The sequence below is a fragment of the Oncorhynchus mykiss genome, chromosome 12, assembly GCF_057628025.1.
Source record: "Oncorhynchus mykiss isolate SJ-2025 chromosome 12, ASM5762802v1, whole genome shotgun sequence".
Lineage (NCBI taxonomy): Eukaryota > Metazoa > Chordata > Actinopteri > Salmoniformes > Salmonidae > Oncorhynchus > Oncorhynchus mykiss.
In genome coordinates, this window is record NC_143033.1 from 75341964 (window position 1) to 75365993 (window position 24030).

Consider the following 24030-nt stretch of genomic DNA (forward strand, 5'->3'; position numbering starts at 1 on the left):
GCCTATGGAATTTTGTGGATTGAGTGGAAGCCAATGGCCACAAACCTATTCTTTTTGAGACAACCATCTCAATTTTAAAGCCACACTCTGAATACTGTTAGTGCACAACTAACACAAACATAAAGGAGCGAATGCATCTCATTCCCATGAAATTCCCATGCAAAATAGTATTTGATTCATTTCTGTGATATAAAAGTTTGGGGTTACTTAGAAATGTCCTTGTTTTTGAAAGAAAATGTTGTTTAAGACTGGTGTTTTGCAGGTACTATATAATGAAGCTGCCAGTCGAGGACTTGTGAGGCGTCTGTTTCTCAAACTAGACACTCTAATGTACTTGTCTTCTTGCTCAGTTGTGTACCGGGACCTTCCACTTCTCTTTCTATTCTGGTTAGAGCCAGTTTGTGCTGTTCTGTGAAGGGAGTAGTACACAGCACTTTACCAAATCTTCAGTTTCTTGGCAATTTCTCGCATGGAATAGCCTTCATGTCTCAGAACAAGAATAGACTGACTAATTTTAGAAGAAAGGTCTTTGTTGCTGGCCATTTTGAGCCTGTAATCGAACCCACAAATGCTGATGCTCCAGATACTCAACTAGTCTAAAGATGGCCAGTTTTATTGCTTCTTTGATCAGAACAACAGTTTTCAGCTGTGCTGACATAATTGCAAAAGTGTTTTAAAATAATAAACTTGCATTAGGTTGCCATTGGAACACAGGAGTGATGGTTGCTGATAATGGGCCTCTGTACGCCTATGTAGATATTCCATAAAAAGTCTGCCGTTTCCAGCTACAATAGTAATTTACAACGTTAACAATGTCTACACTATATTTCTGATCAATTTAATGGTATTTTAATGGACAAAAAAAATAGCTTTTCTTTCAAAAACAAGGACATTTCTTTTGAACGGTAGTGTGTGTGTATATTTACAGTGGGGAGAACAAGTATTTGATACACTGCCGATTTTGCAGGTTTTCCTACTTACAAAGCATGTATAGGTCTAATTTTTATCATAGGTACACTTCAACTGTGAGATACGGACTCTAAAACAAAAATCCAGAAAATCACATTGTATGATTTTTAAGTAATTAATTTGCATTTTATTGCATAACATGTATTTGATACATCAGAAAAGCAGAACTTAATATTTAGTACAGAAACCTTTGTTTGAAATTACAGAGATCATACGTTTCCTGTAGTTCTTGAACAGGTTTACACACACTGCAGCAGGGATTTTGGCCCATTCCTCCATACAGACCTTCTCCAGATCCTTCAGGTTTCGGGGCTGTCGCTGGCCAATACGGACTTTCAGCTCCCTCCAAAGATTTTCTATTGGGTTCAGGTCTGGAGACTGGCTAGGCCACTCCAGGACCTTGAGATGCTTCTTACGGAGCCACTCCTTAGTTGCCCTGGTTGTGTGTTTGGGATCATTGTCATGCTGGAAGACCCAGCCACCACCTATCTTCAATGCTCTTACTGAGGGAAGGAGGTTGTTGGCCAAGATCTCGCGATGCATGGCCCTATCCATCCTCCCCTCAATACGGTGCAGTCGTCCTGTCCCCTTTGCAGAAAAGCATCCCCAAAGAATGATGTTTGGGATGGTGTTCTTGGGGTTGTACTCATCCTTCTTCCTCCAAACACGGTGAGTGGAGTTTAGACCAAAAAGCTCTATTTTTGTCTCCTCAGACCACATGACCTTCTCCCATTCCTCCTCTGGATCATTCAGATGGTCATTGGCAAACTTCAGATGGGCCTGGACATGCGCTGGCTTGAGCAGGGGGACCTTGCGTGCGCTGCAGGATTTTTATCCATGACGGCATAGTGTGTTACTAATGGTTTTCTTTAAGACTGTGGTCCCAGCTCTCTTCAGGTCATTGACCAGGTCCTGCCGTGTAGTTCTGGGCTGATCCCTCACCTTCCTCATGATCGTTGATGCCCCACGAGGTGAGATCCTGCATGGAGCCCCATACCGGGGGTGATTGACCGCCATCTTGAACTTCTTCCATTTTCTAATAATTTCGCCAACAATTGTTGCCTTCTCACCAAGCTGCTTGCCTATTGTCCTGTAGCCCATCCAAGCCTTGTGCAGGTCTACAATTTTATCCCTGATGTCCTTACACAGCTCCATGGTTTTGGCCATTGTGGAGAGGTTGGAGTCTGAGTGTGTGGACAGCTGTCTTTTATACAGGTAACGAGTTCAAACAGGTGCAGTTAATACAGGTAATGAGTGGAGAACAGGAGGGATTCTTAAAGAAAAACTAACAGGTCTGTGAGAGCCGGAATTCTTACTGGTTGGTAGGTGATAAAATATTTTTGTCATGCAATAAAATGCAAATTAATTACTTAAAAATCATACAATATGATTTTCTGGATTTTTGTTTTCGATTCCGTCTCTCACAGTTGAAGTGTACCTATGATAAAAAATTACAGACCTCTACATGCTTTGCTGTAGAATCAAGTCCACCCAAAAAAGTCCAGCAAGCGTCAGGACCGTCTCCTAAAGTTAATTCAGCTGTGGGATCAGGGCACCACCAGTACAGAGCTTGCTCAGGAATGGCAGCAGGCAGGTGTGAGTGCATCTGCACGCACAGTGAGGCGAAGACTTTTGGAGGATGGCCTGGTGTCAAGAAGGGCAGCAAAGGAGCCACTTCTCTCCAGGAAAAACATCAGGGACAGACTGATATTCTGCAAAAGGTACAGGGATTGGACTGCCGAGGACTGGGGTAAAGTAATTTTCTCTGATGAATCCCCTTTCCAATTGTTTGGGGCATCTGGAAAAAAGCTTGTCTGGAGAAGACAAGGTGAGCGCTATCATCCGTCCTGTGTCATGCCAACAGTAAAGCATCCTGAGACCATTCATGTGTGGGGTTGCTTCTCAGCCAAGGGAGTGGGCTCACTCACAGTTTTGCCTAAGAACACAGCCATGAATAAAGAATGGTACCAACACATCCTCCGAGAGCAACTTCTCCCAACCATCCAGGAACAGTTTGTTGACGAACAATGCCTTTTCCAGCATGATGGAGCACCTTGCCAAAAGGCAAAAGTGACAACAAAGTGGCTCGGGGAACAAAACATCAATATTTTGGGACCATGGCCAGGAAACTCCCCAGGCCTTAATCCCATTGAGAACTTGTGGTCAATCCTCAAGAGGTGAGAGGACAAACAAAAAACCACAAATTCTGACAAAATCCAAGCATTGATTATGTAAAAATGGGCAGACATCAGTCAGGATGTGGCCCAGAAGTTAATTGACAGCATGCCAGGGTGGATTGCAGAGGTCTTGAAAAAAATATTGACTCTTTGCATCAACTTCATGTAATTGTCAATAAAAAGCCTTTGACACCTGTGAAATGCTTGAAATTATACTGCAGTATTCCATAGTAACATCTGACAAAAATATCTAAAGACACTGAAGCAGCAAACTTTGTGGAAATTAATATTTGTGTCATTCTCAACTTTTGGCCACGACGTTGCTTCAATATATGTACATAATTTTCCTGCCTCATGATGCCATCTATTTTGTTAAGTGCACTAGTCCCTCCTGCAGCAAAGCACCCCCACAACATGATGCTGCCACCCCTGTGCTTCACAGTTGGGATGGTGTTCTTCGGCTTGCAAGCATCCCCCTTTTTCCTCCAAACATAACGATGGTCATTATGGCCAAACAGTTGTATTTTTGTTTCATCAGACCAGAGGACATTTCTCAAAAAAGTACGATATTTGTCCCCATGTGCAGTTGCAATCTGTAGTCTGGCTTTTTTATGGTGGTTTTGGAGCAGTGGCTTCATCCTTGCTGAGCAGCCTTTCAGGTTATGTCAATATAGGACTCGTTTTACTGTGGATATAGATACTTTTGTACCTGTTTCCTCCAGCATCTTCACACGGTCCTTTGCTGTTGTTCTGGGATTGATTTGCACTTTTCGCACTAAAGTACGTTCATCTCTAGGAGACAGAGCGGTATGAGCGGTATGCCGGCTGCGTGGTCCCATGGTGTTTATACTTGCATACTATTGTTTGTACAGATTAACATGGTACCTTCAGGCATTTGGAAATTGTTCCCAAGGATGAATCAGACTTGTGGAGGTCTACAATTTTTTTTCTGAGGTCTTGGCTGATTTCTTTTGATTTTCCCATGATATCAAGCAAAGAGGCACTGAGTTTGAAGGTAGGCCTTGAAATACATCCACAGGTACACCTCCAATTGAATCAAATGATGTCAATTAGCCTATCAGAAGCTTCTAAAGCCATGAGATCATTTTATGGAATTTTCCAAGCTGTTTAAAGGCACAGTCAACTTAGTGTATGTAAACTTCTGACCCACTGGAATTGTGATACATTGAATTATAAGTGATGTAATCTGTAATCTGTAAATCTGTAAATATAATATAGTCTGTAAACAATTGTTGGAAAAATGACTTGTGTCATGCACAAAGTAGATGTCCTAACTGACTTGCCAAAACTAGTTTGTGGAGTGGTTGAAAACAAGTTTTAATGACTCCAACCTAAGTGTATGTAAACTTCCAACTTCAACTGTACATAAATAGAACAACAATATAAACACAACACTCAACAATTTCAAAAGATTTTACTGAGTTACAGTTAATATAGGGAAATCAGTCAATTGAAATAAATTCATTGGGGCCCTAATCTATGGATTTCATATGACTGGGCAGGGATACAGCCGTGTTTGGGCCTGGTTGGGCATAGGCCCACCCACTGGGGAGCCAGGCCCAGCCAATCAACATTAGTTTTCCCCACAAAACGGCTTTATTACAGGCAACAGCTCTGGTGGACATTCCTGCTGTCAACATGCCAATTGCACACTCCCTCAACTTGAGACATCTGTTGCATTGTGTTGTGTGCACATTTTAAAGTGGCCTTTTTATTGTCCCCAGCACAAGGTGCACCTGTGTAATGATCATGCTGTTTAATCAGCTTCTTGATATGTCACACTTTGGCAAAGGAGAAATGCTCAATAACAGGGCTGTGCCCAAAATTTAAGAGAAATAAGCTTTTTGTGGGTATTGAGCTTTTCTGGACTTTATTTTGTCAGCTCCTTAAACATGGTAACAACACCTTACATGTTGCGTTTATATATTTTTTCAGTGTAAAGTGTTGGTCCCATGTTTCATGAGCTGAAATACATTTTTAAAAATCCAAGGGAATTTGGCAGTATGTCCAACTGGCCTCAACCACAGACCACATTTATCCACAAAGTTCTCACTTATTGCACACACACGACTGGATGGACATGCAAAGAGTGTATATGCTACTTGGCCTATGGTTGTGTCACATGACGATGACCGCTTCTACGTCCATGTTCCACCCGAGTGTTTACCTGGGGTGTATTCATGAGTCTGGCAACGGAAACCGTTTACCGTGTAAGAACGGACGCAAACAGCGAACGGACGGAAATTGGGAGGGACCTATCTGAATTTGTCCAATTGAAACTCGTTATCGTTGCAAAACCTTTTCCTTTGGCTTTAACGGTTTCTGTTGCGACGAAACGTTTTGAAACAGAAACAACGCAATTAATAAATACCTGATGTTGCAGTTTATTGAGAAGGGGCAATAGTCCAGAGAGTTTATATTCGGTATTATCTGTGTCGCTTTTATTAGAAAATTAATTAAAACATAGGCCTACATCCTCCTTTATTCGAATAACCTACACTGACTGAGTCAGTTCAACCTTCACCGGCTCTGTGGACTTCGAACTCCCATTACACCTGTCTTCACAACAAGGAAGTATTGAATCCTTCGTCGTACGTTTTGAAAGGAAGACATTTCTCAGCAAGCTCACTGGTAATTGTATTCGATAACACAGCTAAATAATCTTTATTTCTATTATTTGTTCCATTCCAAATGTATTTTTGAGAAAGGGCACGATTTATACCTGCCCGTTCTATTTTAAGTTTATTTCGCTCAAAATGGATACTCCAGAGTATTTTACCTATGTTTGCTTACATATAACTAAGTAATTACAAATATTTGTTTGGACATAGGCGTGTAGGCTATGACTTGCCCATGCAACAGGTTTCTCAGACAGATTATTAAAGTTGTGGTTGTTTTTTTCTTGATAATTCACATAGGCCTATCACAGGGATCATCAACTACTGTAGATTCAGCCGCGGGACTATTTTTTTCTTGAGCGGGTGGTCATGGGCGGGTGTTGTGCCGAAAATTCCCCATCTGTCAGAACACCGGAACATAATTACAAATAATTTTTAGATAGCACATTGACCGCAAGAAGCCTAAAACATAATAATTTCAACCCTTGTCCACATTTGTATACGATCAAATATATCTCTCTATTATGCGTGGAACATTTTAGAACAGAGTTCCCAAATTAAAATCACATGGAGCTGATCTGCTAGTGTTTTATGGTATTGTATACGGCAGTTGTGATCTTATATTTTTTGTTATGTTATTAAGAAGTTAACAGCTCAAAGAACCTGCGCTTTTTCATAAACCAGCAGCTGATTGTCATGCAAATGTTTAGGACATTTAAAATATGATTTCCTATATGTATGTAGCCTAGACAGTGGTGTAAAAAGACTTTAAAGTACAATTTAAGTAGTGTTTTTGGTGGGTGCCTTCTGGTTTGCTTAATAGAAGGAATTTGAAATTATTTATACTTTTAGACTTTTACTTAAGTACTATTTTACTGGGTGACTTTCACTCTTGAGTCATTTTCTATTGAAGTATATTTATTTTTACTCAAGTATGATAATTGCATATTTTTTCCACAACTGAGCCTAGAGCAGGGTTCCCCAACTGGCAGCCACTGGCCAAATAATTTATTTGGCCCCCCACGGTTTCTGAGTTTCTATCTGTGATCTCTAACACCACCGCCAGCATGGGGCACTCTGTTCACAACATTGACACCAGCAAACCACTCGTCCACACAACGCCATACACGCTGTTTGCCATCTGCCTGGTACACCTGGATTCATCCATGTAGAGCACACTTCTCCAGCGTGCCAGTTGGCCATCAAAGGTGAGCATTTGCCATCAAAGGTGAGCATTTGCCAACTGCAGTCAGGTCAAGACCCTGGTGAGGACGACAAGCATGCAGGTGAGCTTCCCTGAGACGGTTTCTGACAGTTTGTGCATCAATTCTTCAGTTATGCAAACCCACAATTTCATCAGCTGTCCTGACAATTCCATAGATGAAGAAGCCGGATGCAGAGACCCTGGACTGGCGTGGTTACACGTGTTCTGCGTTTTTGAGGCCAAATTCTCTAAAATAATGTTGGAGTTGGCTTATGGTAGAAAAATGAACATTACATTCTCTGGCAACAGCTCTAGTAGACATTTCTGCAGTCAGCATGCCAACTGCACGCTCCCTCAACTTGAGACATCTGTGGAATTGTTTTGTGTGACAACTACATTTTGTGGCTTTTTATTGTCCCCAGCACAAGGTGCACCTGTGTTTTGTGATTATCTTGTCAAAGGAGAAATGCTCACTAACAGGGATGGAAACAAATATGCACACAATTTTAGAGAAATAAGCTTTTTGTGTGTATGGACATTTTGGGGGGGATCTTTTATTTCAGCTCATGAAACATGGGGCCAACACTTTACATGTTGCCTTTATATATATATATATATATAAGTTTGGGTGCCTACTCATTCAAGGCTCTTTTTTTTTTTTACATTGTAGAATTATAGTGAAGACATTAACTATGAAATAACACATATGGAATCATGTAGTAAACAAAAGTGTTAAACAAATCAAAATATGTTTTAGATTCTTCAAAGTAGCCACCCTTTGCCTTGATGAGAGCTTTGCACACGCTTGGCATTGTGTTTCAACCAGCTTCATGAGTTAGTCACCTGGGATGCATTTCAATGAACAGGTGTGCCTTGTTAAAAGTTAATTTGTGGAATTTCTTTCCTTCTTAATGCATTTGAGCCAAACAGTTGTGTTGTGACAAGGTAGGGGTGGTATACAGAAGATAGCACAATTGGGTAAAATACCAAGTCCATATGATGGCAAGAACAGCTCAAATAAGTAAAGAGAAATGACAGTCCATCATTACTTTAAGACATGAAGGTCAGTCAATAAGAAAAATGTTGAATGTTTATTCAAGTGCTGTCGCAAAAACCATCAAGCGCTATGATGAAACTGGCTCTCATGAGGACTGCCACAGGAAAGGAAGACCCAGAGTTACCTCTGCTGCAGAGGATAAGTTCATTAGAGTTACCAGCCTCAGAAATTGCAGCCCAAATAAATGCTTCCCAGAGTTCAAGTAACAGACCCCTGGCTCAGACTGTATTCTCAGTACTTTAAGAAAATGTGGCAGCAATTACAGCTTCAAGTCTTCTTGGGTATGACACTACAAGCTTAGCACACCTGTATTTGGGGAGTTTCTCCCATTCTTCTCTGCAGATCCTCTCAAGCTCCGTCAGGTTGGATGGGGAGTGTTGCTGCACAGCTATTTTCAGGTCTCTCCAGAGATGTTAATTCGGGTTCAAGTCCGGGCTGTGGCTGGGCCATTCAAGGACGTTCAGAGACTTGTCCCAAAGCCACTTCTGCGTTGTCTTGGCTGTGTACTTAGGGTTGTTGTCCTGTTGGAAGATAAACCTTCACCCCAGTCTGAGGTCCTGAATGCTCTGGAGCAGGTTGTCATCAAGGATCTCACTGTAATTTGCTCCATTAATCTTTCCCTCGATCCTGACTAGTTTCCCAGTCCCTGCCGCTGAAAAATATCTCCACAGCATGATTCTGCCACTACCATACTTCACCGTAGGGATGGTGCCAGGTTTCCTCCAGACACTTGGCATTCAGGCCAAACAATTCAATCTTGGTTTCATCATCATGTTCTGAGAGTCTTTAGGTGCCTTTTGGCAAAATGCAAGCAGGCTGTCGTGCCTTTTACTGAGGAGTGGCTTTTGTCTGGCCACTACCATAAAGGCCTGATTGGTGGAGTGCTGCAGAGATGGTTGTCCTTCTGGAAGGTTCTCCCATCTCCACAGAGGAACTCTGGAGCTCTGTCAGAGTAACCATCGGGTTCTTGGTCACCTCCCTGACCAAGGCCCTTCTCTCCTGATTGCTCAGTTTGGCCGGCAGCCAGCTCTCGGAAGAGTCTTGGTGGTTCCAAACTTCTTCTATTTAAGAATGATGGAGGCCACTGTGTTCTTAGGGACCTTCAATGCTGCAGAAATATATTGGTACCCTTCTCCAGATCTGTGCCTCAACACAATCCTGTCTCGGAGCGCTATGGACAATTCCTTCAACCTCATGGCTTGGTTTTTGCTCTGACATGCACTGTCAACTGTGGGACCTTATATAGACAGTTTCCAAATCATGTCCAATCAATTGAATTTACCACAGCTGGACTGGAGGATGATCAATGGAATCAGCATGCACCTGAGTTCAACCCTGGGGCGGCAGGGTAGCCTAATGGCTAGAGCGTTAGACTAGTAACCGCAAGGTTGCAAGTTCAAACCCCCGAGCTGACAAGGTACAAATCTGTCGTTCTGCCCCTGAACAGGCAATTAACCCACTGTTCCTAGGCATTGAAAATAAGAATTTGTTCTTAATGACTTGCCTAGTTAAATAAAGGTTAAAAAATAATTCTAGTCTCATAGGAAATGGTCTGAATACTCACGTAAATAAGGAATTTCAGTTTTTTTTTTTTTATACATTTGCAAATATAAATAACCTGTTTTCACTTTGTCATTATGGGGTATTGTGTGTAGATTGATGATTGTTATTTTTTTTTTAAATCCATTTTGGAATACGGCTGTAACGTAACAAGATGTGGAAAAAGGGACCTTCAGTGCTGAATACTTTCTGAATGCACTGTGTATATATCGTTTTTTGGGGGGGTGTAAAAACACCTGCAAATCAGCTCTAAGTGATAAGTGATCATTTTCAAATGTTAGCAAGGTTTGAAATGATTTATGTTTTAGTCAAATATTGTATCTGTTTAGGCTTCTTGCGGTTAATTTGAAGTCTACAAATTATTTGTCATTATGTTCTGACCTCCTGACTATCCACTCAAGAAAAAATTGGCCCGCGGCTGAATCTATTTGACTATCCCTGGCCTAAAGCTTCCTCATTTACCCAAACAACACTTTTTATTGTTTCAGATGAACAGCACCTCAGAGGAGATGGCGATGGACTCGGAGGTCCCCCAAAACGAGTCTCTCATACGTTTCGCGTCTCCAATTCTTAACAAGTCAGACATATCCAACATGACAATAATTCAAACAGGGAATGGGACTATTGTGGCACACGATATCTTCTTGAATACGACTGCTGCTCAAGCTCTGTCGGGGATCTTTGTCTGGTCAGCACTGCTCCTTACTTGCCATCAGGTAGGTTACATTTTATCAGTTTTCTGCCTCTGTACTCGTTTTGATGTGAATCTAGTGAACAAAATCAGGGGCAAGTTAAAAGCATGGCTCCAGGCGTTGTCAGTATCACTCAGCTTTTAGGCAAACAAATGCAAATATGAAATGGGAGCTAGGAAGGTGTTGTGGGTTGCCTACACCCTTACCAGAGGGTGAAGACTCCAGCCAGACAATACATTTTGTTTTGTGTTTTTCACTTCTACATTTGATCCAGTATCAGGTGTTGACCAGACCTACTTTCTCCTCGCCGTCTCCATCATTGAGAGGCAAGGCTGAGTTTGAAAGTTAATTGGCTCCTATCTGTAAAGTGACAGTTTGTACATAGTGTGTCATTGTTTCTTAATTGTTACTAGGTGATCCATTAGTGTTGCTGTTTGCGGGCACTTCCATTGACCGTGACTACCACTGATAACAACACAATGCAAACAGAGCCGTCATCGATCAAATGGCTGGGCAGGGCAGTTATATAACTTTAACCAAGTATAATAAGGCCTATCCATGATTATATTCACATTCATTATAGGCTTACTGAAGGGTGTTTTTTCTTCAGTTATTGCTATTTACTCAGTCTCTTGCTGTAATCTTTCAGTGGAGACTATGGTGATACTTATCACCAGACTGTGGTTTCATCAACTGCACAGAGGGTGTACATTTGAATGGCATGCATTATCAGCAGAGATGTGCAGGTGTTGTCGAGGTCACATTTCCAGCGACGTAATAAAAAGAGAGGATCACGTTTTGCGAGGGGCAATCAGCGAATGACCTGTGTGTTTTATGCTGCTCAGCATTGGGGAGCGAGCCGTCTCTTCTCATATTGTGCTGATGAACCGATAAACCTGTGTGCTGCTGAGAATGGGTCCATCCAACCTTTAGCGGCTGTATAGACAGGAAGCCCCCAGGGAGTCCCACTGTGTTGGCTCTGGTTGGAGATTTAGATGATCACGATATTTCTAGATAGGAATATGATGGTATTATTGTCCTCAGGGTTCATGTGCTGACCTTTTCTATACGCTGGTTGCAACATTTCTGATACGTTTCACATTATCATCAGCTCATACTTTATTACTGAAAATACATCAAGCAGAAGTAGGCATACCTCTGGCATAACGAGCATACCCTTTTTTTTTTTTTACTAGATTTAACATGTCTTATAAAATTGAAATTGTTCATAAAAGGAGTTCTACAATTTTTTAATTAGATGTTTTTTTTACAACACGCAAAAAATACTGTCAATTTGGCATTCCATGGAGTCTCCCGTTCCGTCCATCTGTTTTAGTTTTGGAGTACTTTGTTTTCCCATCCACTCCCCATCGAAGCAGGCCAGATATGAACATATGTGGCCCGTGAGATAGTTGCAGGGTTGCATGAGGCAAACACGCAGGGAGATTAAAAACAGCCTTCCCAACAGGATTGGTTTTATTTAGTATTCTGGTGTATCATCAGATTTTCGTCCGTAAGACTGTCTCTGGAGAGTTCTCCTCCTCTCCCAATTCTGCATACTAACACTGTATGCTGGTCGATGCTGATCTTAGATATCCCAGTCTGCTCACTGTGGTCCAAAGCACCAGGTGTTACAGTGCTATGGAGTGTTACTGATGTTCTCTGACAAACTACACTGTTCAGACCTCCCACTTCCCGGGGCAGCTTGTCATGGAGAGAGGAGGGTCATAATATCACACTATAGTCAGTGTGATGTGTGGTCTTCTCATTCTGTCTGGGTGTTCTGTATAGAGCTGTCGGGCTCAGTGCGCGCCCCTCTCACTTTCTCATGGACACTGCTTGGTATAAACGCGAGACACTCCACACACTTTCTCATTCCAACATGGACGTTTGGTGTGTCACAGCTGTCAGTGCCAGGGGCGGGCTGGGGAGTGTTATGAGGTAGAGTTATACGCCTTTCACAGACCAACTGAAATTAGCTGGGGGATGGACTTGGGTTACTGCTCAACTATGGAAGACGGGTATTGAGTCTGAGTCAGGCTAGAGCAGAGTCATTACCCAGGGCACAGCTCTGTCTGTCTGCCTGTCAGCTCAGCATTATGGAGCCTGGAGGACCGCAGTCTTTCCACCAGCCATTCAGGGGAAATGGAGGACATCAGTCTGCAGCCTGCTTCACTTCTCAGGAGAGCCCCATGCATCACGCCCTGGCATTGGCCAGCCTCTAATGTGCCACCTCTAATGGCCATTTAATCATGTTGCATGAGTCTGTGTAAGTGGACCTGAAGTCAAGAAATGCCATGGTGCACCACTTGAAATGGATCAAACTGCAATACTCAACTCTGACCATTGCTTTTAGTTTCCTTTGGCATTTGCCCCTGAAAATATGTAGTTGATTATGTGCTTCACAAACTGAATTATATAATGGATGCTCTGAACTTTCCTTCACCCCATGGCCTTGACTCCAATTCTGAAAAATGTTGGTTCCTAGAATAGGGAATCATGCTACACCATTTAGCATTCACATACTGCATTATGTTTTTAAATGATTCAGTGAAATTGAAGAGTTCAATCAAATTCAACTGTCTGAGACACAAGTTTTGAAGCAGTGCACCCCTCTACTTCTTTCTGTTCTCCCTCCCAAGTGTAAAAACGTCCGTCTAACACATCTCTAGGAGAGTTGATTCTATAACACAGACGTTCACTTTTCAGTCAAGCGTTTGCCTTGATCAGCAGAAATTCATCCCGCTCACCTTGTTACCCCAATTATGCAGTGTTATCATTCTGGGTTTTCATTTTTACCCTCCTCTATCTTTTTCTTACCTCTCGACCCCAAACCTACAGACACGGTCCTTTTTTAAATATATTTTAGTCAATGCTGTAATGCTGTCCTTCTAAAGCCTGTTGGGCCCTGTGTGATAGCCAAAACGTGCCTTGAGAGGGTTCCGAGGAAGTGCCGTTTATTCATAAGAACCCATCTCTTTGAAGCACTGGCCCCCTAATACTGCTCGTCAGGTTTAGCTCAATTATTCATAATGGTTGGTCTAGGGGCTGAAACTGGGATTTGAATACCTCAATGCACTTTTGCCTAGTCAGTGCTCTTGTTATTTTAATAACTATTTTTGTTTTGTTTCTCTGTTCCTTTTCCAGATCTACACACACCTGAGGTCCTACACGGTCCCTAACGAGCAGCGCTACATCATTCGCATTCTTTTCATCGTGCCAATCTATGCGTTCGACTCCTGGCTCAGCCTGCTCTTCATCAGCAACGACCAGTACTATGTCTACTTTGACTCCGTCCGAGACTGTTATGAAGGTACGGTAAACCAACCACCCCACCCTTCTCCTCCCTTTCGCTGTTGCCTCATATCTCAGCCAGCGCCTTGACAGCGGTTTACTCTATAAGCACCTGTACAGGCGGCAGTATTCAGACACCGGGCGAGTTCTGTCTGGCCAGTAATGACATTTAGACCTATTATGAGTTCTGAAAAAACATTTAATGGCTAGAAGGATTGAAGCTAAAACGGACTGGCCCAACCTGTTTTTCCTCACCTGTCAGTGCCGCCCTATGGGCAGGGAGGTCCTATTGTTCGTGGTGTTCTGTTTCCAGGGCGTGTAGACTTTCAGACCTGTCTTTTTTCCTCTTGGGCTTGGTGGTTTTTGTATTCTATTTTTTGCAAAAGGTGGAAAAGGGATGTACTTTAGTTCAGATCATTCTAATCCAAACTAAACTAGTTAAGAGTTGTTTTTAATTCAAACTTAAAGGAAATGTTCATCTTCCTCATAGCTATTCTTCACATTTAATTATTAATGTCTCACAAATTTTCCTCTGAAAAGCCTTTCTTTAATAGTCATTATGTACCGAAGCAATAAGAAAAGACTGTAGTACTTTAACAATGGCAGAGAGAATCACATGCAGAATTGTTTAAGTGTCATTTAATATATGGACAAAACTATTAGTATTTCACATACATTATTGACCAGATTAATTTAGTGTTTGAGACAAGTTTATGATTGGTGGTGGAGATTGCTCTCTAAAATCAGCATCTGAAAGCAGGGTAACTGTTGCATTGCATTGAGTCAGCATGGCCAGGGCTAAAGAACTGTGTGAAACTCTGTGCCCCTGATACTTGAGAGTGTAACTTCCATTTGCGTTTTTTAAACCTCTCCTGAAATGGCAACCAATGATTTGAAGGACAGAGAACCATCGATTGGTAAAAAAATATGATTATTGTAAAGTGAAACCCTCTCACCAAAGTATAATTTCAGTTTCCACAGCTTCTAAATTAGGACGGAAGATCTCTACAGTGCTTTCATCACAATCTGGCCCACAATATTACCTGCAGCACAGAATGCTCACAGATTGACAAATTATCTTTAAAACCCATGTTTATGAGGAATGATTTATATAGACAGAACATGAATATTTACTGAGATTAGCTGGAATCGGTAGCCCTTTACACTCGTACCCGTATACGGGTTGAAATGGCAGATTTGGGCACCAATAAACAGCTAAATTGGAAGGCATTGGCTGTGCAGTAAAATGCTATACATGCACTTCAGTGCTGTATGGGTTCCGACATCCGTGCTGAACTTGAGCGCCCAGGCGGTGTCACTCCCGTCCCTCCCGCGAATTGGACGACTTTAGCAAATGTTTTGTTGTCTGAGTGAGGGAAGTGCAGTAAATTAAGAGAACTCTATGTATTTTGAAATTGAAGTTGAGGATTATAATAAACACTGCTTTGATGTCATACAAGCAGGCCAAACACCCATGAGTCCAAATGTGCGACTTCACATTTTCATATCATAAAACTAATGTCATATACAGTGTCGACGTTTATGATCAATCACTTTAATGTACATGTTGAGATGATGACACACCCAGGGTTATTGTGAACAGAACAAGCCTATGTTTGTCTATTGTGACAAACTCCCCTGTGGCACACGCACCTGAATGCAGTCGTGACACCTTTCTATGCGCAACAAAATTCTGATCTGTTTTCCTGTATTGCATTGTGAAATCCTAACACTGTAAGATGATATTTTATAATTTAGCTAGTCATGTTGGCAAAAGAACAGGCTTTCAAATGATGCCCACCTGACCCAGATCGTGATTTGTAATGGTCAGTTTTTGGATTGCGTAAACGACAACAGTAATTGAGTGATGGCAGGGTTGTGTTCCAAACAAAATAACTAGAAGTATGCTTGCTCTAATTCCTCAACGGAACAGCTAGGAGAGCGAAAAGCACCTTTACAGTGGAAGACTCTTCTTTTAGTCATAAACGTGCATTGAAACTACACTTTGGAGAGGTGTGTAGCCACCTCTCACTCAAACCCTTGTCATTTTTTTTTCTTATGTTGCGCCTACCCCACATTTTCCAGGGAATATTCTCATCATGTTACTGAATGTATCAAGAGTATTTTCTGATTTCGGAATCAACCGATGCGGTGAAAAGTACAGTAAATGTAAAATGCACATAAAATCAACAGTGTAATGTTTTGGATTCAGTGTTGTCAGGTGAACTGTTGTGTCCTCACCTATTTGGTGTAATAATTTCCCCTTTTTCTCTAAACTGTTCCCTTTCAGTTGCTACCATGGTTATGCATTTCATATTTCTCCTGAAAGAAATGTAGCCCTTTCCATGTAGGCTAATTCCCACCCGTGTAGAGAGTTAGTGGTGAAACAGCCACATCTGTTTGTGATATTACAACATCATTGAATGCGCGGAAGAGCACAATATCTACTGCAAAAAAAATGTTTTACCTCGCTGCACAGCGCTCCTCAGCTCAGCAACAAAAACAATAACTGTGGTGGTGGGGCGGCCAGTGGTGCTGTTTCCCTCTACTACGGATTCCATTTTCAAACGGACTGACCCGTGACGTTGAATTGTTGTTTTTGAAAATGACCCCCACTTGCAAAACCTAGAATCAGTGTTGTAAACAACATTCCATCATAATGTACAGGAATGTATGTGAGTGACTTTGTCCCTTCTCTCCGTGACAGCATTTGTGATTTACAACTTCCTGAGCCTGTCCTTTGAGTACCTCGGGGGAGAGAGTGCCATCATGTCCGAGATCCGAGGGAAGTCCATTGAGTGAGTGCTCCCAGTCCCATCCCCCATACCATGGTCTCATACTACACGCTATGCAAGTAGCTTTCATAAAACCCACCCAGAATGTTGTGGATTTTTCAGTTCGTATTGCAAGTCTTGCAGTCACCCAGGGTCAGTCTGTCATTTCCTCGAATTAACTTCTTGATCTTGTTTTAAGGTAGTCTGACTTCAAGGATAATGCTGTCTTGTATTTTGGACACTAGAATGATGTCTTTAAATCTCGTACACATTCAAAGGATACATTTATGACCACACATTTTCTATCATTCCCAGGTCGAGCTGTATGTATGGTACCTGCTGCTTAGGTGGAATAAGCTACTCTATTGGCTTTTTAAGATTCTGTAAACAGGTGAGTTTCCATCTCCCTCCCTGCTTGGGTGATGAGAGCACTCTGAAAATATGGAAATAGGAAATTGTGATTTGTTATTTCAATGTCACCTCATTGAACTTTTTTCAAAAGCAAGATCGCTCCTCTATTGCGAAATGACAGCCATTATAATTGGCTGTCCACTTTTTAGAGGATAAGGTTGACTGGTTAAAAAGGAAAATGAAAGCAATCTGAGAACAGGTAAAAGCAGCTCTGTAATAAGCACAGAGAAATAACATGAGCTGTCAGCTTGAGACTGTCCCCATAGTGTCTTGGGGATGCAGTCTGTGCTCCGAGTCTTACCCTGATGGCTATTGGATCTGAAAGGTATGTCCTCAGAACAGTGAATAGATGTCCAGAAAATGGAGCTGATTAACACTTGGCATGTTCTGGCTGGACACCTACGTGGGGTGGTTTCAAAGCACAACCTTGCTGTTCTCTTCCTTTCGGTAGCAGAGTTGAAAGGGATAGAACTATATCTGCTCTGTGAGACGACAAGTTGGAGGGAATGGAATCAATAACTGCATTTAGAGATTACTCCGGGTTTCAAGAGGAGGACCTCTAATCCAAAAGCACCAGCCTGTCCTAAAGTTGCTATATCATTTCCCATTTAAAGGTCTGAAGGTAGCCCCAGTAAGGAAAACTACTGACCCTTGAAACTCAATCACATGCCCCTTAGTGTACTTTAACATTACTTCAGACAGTACATTGTTTTGGCATAATGTCAATACATGCATATTTTTGAGATTTCTTAACATATTATATCATACATTGCAAATTGATAGACACACAATTTCCACAAAATGTTCATTCATTTCATAGATTACTCAGTGTTTGAAGACGTACAGTTGGCTACCTTTCAAATCCAATAACCAGCATGAAGTAGTTGTCACCTGCATTGTTCCTTGTTTTGTTTCTGTGTTCAATGCATGTCCCATCCTGTATTGATGTCATGCAGGCCACTCTTCAGTTCTGTGTCGTCAAACCCATCATGGCCGTCATCACCATCCTCCTGCAGGCCTTTGGCAAATATCATGATGGAGACTTTAAGTGAGCACAACCTTTCATTCCATTCCATTTCACCCATTCAACTTCCCTTTGCATGCTCGTACTACTCATTGTGTTTTTTTTTGCTTTTTACATTTCACATGAATCTATTAGACATTGATATTTACAATATGAGTATTCCATTTGGATGGAAATTCAGAAACTGAATGTACATAGATCCCTACTAACGTCTGTATTGATCCTGTTCCCATCTGCAGTGTGAATGGAGGATACCTCTACATCACCATCATCTACAACATCTCTGTCAGCCTGGCCCTGTACGCTCTCTTCCTCTTCTTCTTCGCTACCAGTGACCTGCTGAGGCCTTATGAACCCGTGCTCAAATTCCTCACCATCAAATCTGTCATCTTCCTGTCCTTCTGGCAGGGTGCGTTGGTCCCTTGACTTAATATCAACAGATTCAAACCCTGATGGGGTTGGAAAAGTCTACAAAATACATTGTAATTGATACATTAGACTGGAGTAGCAGGTGAAGGTGTTGTCTTTTTGTCGTTTAGGTATGTTGCTGGCCATCCTGGAGCGCTGTGGGGTCATCCCTAACGCCCTGTTTATCGACGGCCAGGAGGTGGGTGCCGGCACTGTGGCAGCAGGCTGGCAGAACTTCATCACCTGCATCGAGATGTTCTTCGCTGCTATCGCCCTGCGCTACGCCTTCACCTGCACCGTGTACCAGGAGAAGAAGAACGATCTACCAGGGACACACGGTAACTACACTTCTACACGTCCATAGAGAGGGAAGGTATCTGTTGGAGCTGATGAAATGGTCTTTAGGTGGGCTGGGAATTGCCGGACACGATATTACCACCATACTTGGGTACCGATACGATATGTATTGCAATTCTCACGATTCTGTATGTATTGCGATTCGATACAGGGATTTCTTTGCAATTCAATGTTCCAAACATATGGCTCACCATATGTCTGCTGCAGAATTTCCCTTAAGTTTTCAATTGGGTTGCGATCTGGTGACCCCACACACACACTTTAAACCCCTTATGCTCCTCTGAGACCCCTTTTTCAAAGTCACCGAGCCATGGTAGACAAAATAATGGGATGTTAGTGTATTAATTATCTCAGGAACCACACCTGTGTGGAAGCAACTGCTTTCAATATACTTTGTATCCCCCATTTACTCAAGTGTTTCCTTTATTTTGGAAGTTGCCTGTAGGTGACAATGCAGTTTTCTGTCCCATTCCCTGGCTGTAAACAGGGAATGGGAAACGAGTCAGAGAGACATGGCAAGAGTGAACAGTGTGAACCAGGCAGGCCAGAGGTCAGTAGATGAATGGTCTTCAGGGTGTTCATCATTACTCATGGCTCACAGGAAGGTTGCTAGCACAGCACACTATAGAAAGAGCATTTCATAGCCACTATACGCTTAATCGCAGGAACTAGCAGTACCGCTCTGACGTCAATACCTTTCACATGAGCAGAAGACAAATGGAGACCAAGGGAAAAGCCTTCTGCGGAGATATCAATCATCTCAGCCCTCGTGCAACAGCAGTCCTGCTGAGGCCTTGGGCTATAGGAGACAGACGTGCAGAAAGAAACGGAATCGCTGAATGCTGATTAAGTGTGAAATGTTTCCATGTCCATTACATTTGACCGGTAACAGTGTTCTCTTCATGTTGCCGAGTGATCAAAAGAACCTTGTGACAAAATGAATAGTGATTTCTCCCATGCTCGGCCTTCTTCGTGCTCCCGTACAAAATGTATTATTAATTTGCTATAGTTGCTATTCATTTAAAACGAATGGTAATGTAGCCGCAGAAAGTTAAGCAGCAAATTAGATTCTTATTGTGGTCTAAACTTGTAAATGAAATGCAGCTGAAGCCAGACTATTCTCTGAGGAGTTTCCAAAAGTATGATTTTGAAAGTTAATTTTCCCTCTCAAAGGGATGCATGGTGTTGGGGCTACATTTCTTATATGCCCCACTGAGTTGTTATTTTCTACCAAAGCACCAATTCAAAGGTCATAATTCAGTGCTATAGTATGTGACTGGACTGCACAAATATTACCTGAACCAGAAAGATTCCCATTAAGACTAGTCTAGCCTTTTGATATTGCTGCTGAGAGTTGTAGTCACAGCCCCATCCAACCCTCCCTGGGCTGGGAAGTGTCAAAAGGTCATTCATGTGTGGTGTTTTCAATGCCTGTGGAGATTTGGGAGGCTTATATACCTCCAGGCTGTCCTCCTCCAACCCTGACTGAGGCCAGCCCCAGCCCTAGTTGCAAAACAGGCCAGCTGTGAGGAGAAGCTCAGGAGAGCATGCCTAACCACTACTCTGACCCTGAAGCACAGCGGAACCCTCCGCCGTGCCGCCTTCCCTCCAGAGACCTGGCCTAGACTGCACTGTCGCTGACCCTGAAACAGAAGGCTGCGTTGGTTCTGTCTGCACCGGACTGCTCCCGGGACGTTGGATGAGACACCCTGGTATTATAGGGTCAAGTATCAGCCTGACCCACAGCTGGAGGGGCTCAGTCGGGGAAGTGACTGGGAAGGTAGACAGAGGAGAGGAAACATCTTCCTCACTCCCACTAAATTGCTGCAGACCCCCTGTCATCTCTCTCTATGCTCTCATCCATCAACACAGAATAGAGGAACACTAACAAGAGGTCCTCATGTGGTGGAACACTGGGCACAAGGACTGAGCAGTCTTAAAACCAATGAGTGAGATTCGTATCAACTGTGATTCTGGACTAGGGAGTTTTGACTAATGAGTCTCTGTCAGCACCTTGTCTTCAAAAACGGATGAATTTAGTTTTCATAAGCGTAACTACTCTTGTATTTCTCATGTTGTATATTGTATTTTCTGTGGTTTGATATTCAGATCAAAGTTATGTCCTATAAACAAGTTGAATGACCTTGTCAAAATGTGTCTGTTGTTATGTTATTCTAGACAACATCGCCCCCATGCAGAGCATCTCCAGTGGTCTGAAGGAGACGATGAACCCTGGGGACATGGTCCAGGATGCCATCCACAACTTCTCCCCAGCCTACCAGCAGTACACCCAGCAGTCCACCCAGGAGGTGGTACAGCCCAGTCAGAACAACGGCAAGGCAGGCACAGGCGGCAGCAGCAAGAGCTCCAAGAAATCTGACAAAGTCCTGCTGATTATCTCTGATGACGAATTCTAAGGAGTCGCCCACCACCACGAGTGTCCATGTCTTTGTTTCCTCACCACACCCAGGACAACACTGGCACAGCATATCCCACTGTCAGACCTGGCATCCGTCTGTGTGGTTCATTTTCATCTTCTTTCATTTCATTTCTTAAGATTAACTCTTTACTTTAGTCCTGGTTTTAAAGTAACTGTCCAGTGTTTCTATGAAATATGATCTATATATAATTCATTACAAAATTTGTGAAAGTTTTCCTTCCAAAAATGTTTATGTATGCAGTTTTTCTGTGTTGGAATGGTGTCGGCGTACCCCAACAATAGAATGGTGAGGTAAAAATATTAATGCGAGTAGATAGCTGATTGGCCAGCTGAGGAGGATGACATCATCTATGAAATAGCGAGCATGTTTTAAACGGTCTGGTTGAAATACATGTTTGAGGTGAGGTTTTTGAAGTGTTTTTCTCCAGTTGATGCTTTCGACACAATATTATTTGGGTACGAGTTAAGAGAGTATGAACTTTTAAAAGTGAGATTTTCCCTGGACAGTTAATTTAATGAATAATTATTGCAGGAAAGATCAAGAAGGGGACCGAATTTGAGATTTTAATAACCTTATGAGATGCCTTTTGTTTCTGCCTTGCTAGTCATGATACTATGGGAAAATAGCCTGTCTGCTGAGCCGTTTCAGACATGGCAGGTAGTGATGCAATTTTTATTTTGGTATTTTCCCTGATCCTGGTTCGGTCTCTATCGTAGCAGTGACTGAGCTCTTCTCTGGCCGCTGAAGTATGTACTCCACGCTCTCTAATTCATGGGAGTTTCAAATAGGAGCTGATTAATGTACGACTTCAGGAGGGAACCCAGGAATCGTGCCCGTCATGGCTGGCTCTGACACTTCAAGGACCATCTCTTGCATTTGCGTGTTTGAAGTATTTGCTCAGCAGTCCTCTGTTGGGTCTCCTGACGAACTGAATTATTTTTTCAAAGACACAACTGACTTTGGAGCAGGAACTTCAAACTCTAGACTTTGGCGCTTTGAAATCCTTTGTATCTAACATGCCACAGACAAATTGGAGGATAAGGCCGACTCCCACCAACTTGGAGGGTTGTGGTATTCTCATTAATTTTCTCAGCATGGATTTCAGTGTATAATTCAGCAGAGCTCTACAATGTTAACCCTAAAAAAAACATTTGCAGTATTGTAAATAGTTTGAGTAGAACCTTTATAGTTTCTGATGTTCGTATTATTGTTCCTTTCAATTCACTGAAGATAACATTTGTACAGCAATTGTTTGATTGGTTTAAATGTTAAATTATGCAGTGTACTTTGGTCTCAATGTTTAATTTTTAAGACATGTTTGCTGTTATGTTTACCTTAATGACAAAGTTTGATAAATTGCTATATTGTAAATAAGCTATGTAGTATTAACAATGTGTTTTCAGTGATTTCTGCAGATCAGTTTGATATTTCATGATATTTAAGTTGGTTTCATGTCATTAGAAAATATATATATTTTGTTTCTGTTTGTGGCAAATTGTGATAGAGGGACACCATCTACCCTATCATTTTGAACTGCGTTTAAGTTAGGGAAATTAAGTGCAATGTAATCACTTTTTCCATACCCTCATGTGCCAATTATTGCTGCCTTACTGGGAAAGCAGAAACAGATGTAGAGTTGGATATAAAGTGATCACTGAGATGTAGTGTAACTATAGTGTCTATTACTGAATTCTGGTTTATTTGGTTGTGTCACAGTTTTGCACTCAGGTAAAATAAACAATTAAAGAGATGTTCCGGAACTCTTGCGACTACGAAAGTATTTTTTTGGCCTGGATGTGCAATGTGTAGTTTATATATGCAAATATGCAAGAAAAAAAGGAATGTCCGCCACTCAGGTCAATCTGACGAAGATCCAGCTCTGATTGAAACTTTGTCTTTATTGTGCATCTGATTAAATCACCATGGGAGCATACCAGAGTTGGGAGCATACCAGAGTTGGGAGCATACCAGAGTTGCGCACATTCCTTTTGTCTTTGGTTTGTTCTTCTGTCCTGCACCTGATAAGTTGGATGTGCATATATCTATTTTTTTTCTATAGTTTACATATGCACAATGTATACTGAACAAAAATATAAACAACATGTAACAATTTCAAAGATTTTACTGAGTTACAGATCATAAGGTAATCAATCAATTGAAATAAATATATTAGGCCCTAATCCATGAATTTCACATGACTGAGCAGGGGTGCAGCCATGGGGAGCCAGACCCAGCCAATCAAAATGAGTTTTTCCCCCACCGAAAGGCTTTATTACAGACAGAAATACTCCTCAGCACCCGCACCTCCGGGTGTGAAGGTCCTAGGCTGTGGTTGTGAGGCGAGTTGGGCGCAATGCTAAATTCTCTAAAATGACACTGGAGGCAGTTTATGGTAAAGACATGAACATTCAATTCAATTCTCTGGTAGACATTCCTGCAGTAAGCATGCCAATTGCACACTCCCTTACAACTTGAGACAAATGTGGCATTGTGCTGTTTGCAAAACTGCACATTTTAAAGTGGCCTTTTGTTGTCCCTAGCACAAGGTGCACCTGTGTAATGATCATGCTGTTTAATCAGCTTCTTGATATTATCCACACCTGTCAGGTCGATGGATTATCTTGGCAAATGATAAATGCTCACTAACAGGGATGTAAACAAATTTGGGCACCAAATTTGAGAGAATTAAGCTTTTTGTGCATTTGGAAGATTATTTATTTAAACTCATGGAACATGGGACTAACATTTTACATGTTGCATTTGGAAAGTATTCAGACCCCTTGACTTTTTCCACATTTTGTTACATTACAGCTTTATTTTTAAATGGATTAAATTGTTTTTTTTTCTCTCATCAATCTACACACAATAGACCATAATGGCAAAGCAAAAACAGCTCAGGGTTTTTATTAAAAAAAAATAACAAAATATCAAATTTGCATAAGTATTTAAACCCTTTTCAGTACTTTATTGAAGCAACTTTTGAAGCGATTACAGCCTTGCGTCTTCTTCGGTATGACACAACA

The 24030-nt window shown here is 41.9% G+C and overlaps 1 protein-coding gene across 1 annotated transcript; it reads left to right on the plus strand.

Annotated features, from left to right (window-relative positions):
• The first annotated feature begins 5287 nt into the window (after positions 1 to 5287).
• On the plus strand, positions 5288 to 22784 carry tmem184a (transmembrane protein 184a). Its single transcript, XM_021624933.3, has 9 exons — positions 5288 to 5798; positions 10095 to 10322; positions 13446 to 13611; positions 16300 to 16390; positions 16682 to 16757; positions 17734 to 17825; positions 18041 to 18210; positions 18341 to 18547; positions 20745 to 22784. Exons 2-9 carry the CDS (start codon positions 10095 to 10097, stop codon positions 20981 to 20983), a joined length of 1269 nt encoding a protein of 422 aa, XP_021480608.1. The 5' UTR covers positions 5288 to 5798; the 3' UTR covers positions 20984 to 22784.
• Positions 22785 to 24030: the final 1246 nt, after the last annotated feature.

Coding starts and splice junctions, on each gene's coding strand:
- tmem184a (XM_021624933.3), top strand. CDS start 10,095: ATGAACAGCACCTCAGAGGAGATGGCGATGGACTCGGAGGTCCCCCAA. Junction 10,323..13,445: donor TGCTCCTTACTTGCCATCAG/GTAGGTTACATT, acceptor TTCCTTTTCCAG/ATCTACACACACCTGAGGTC. Junction 18,211..18,340: donor CTTCCTGTCCTTCTGGCAGG/GTGCGTTGGTCC, acceptor TTTGTCGTTTAG/GTATGTTGCTGGCCATCCTG.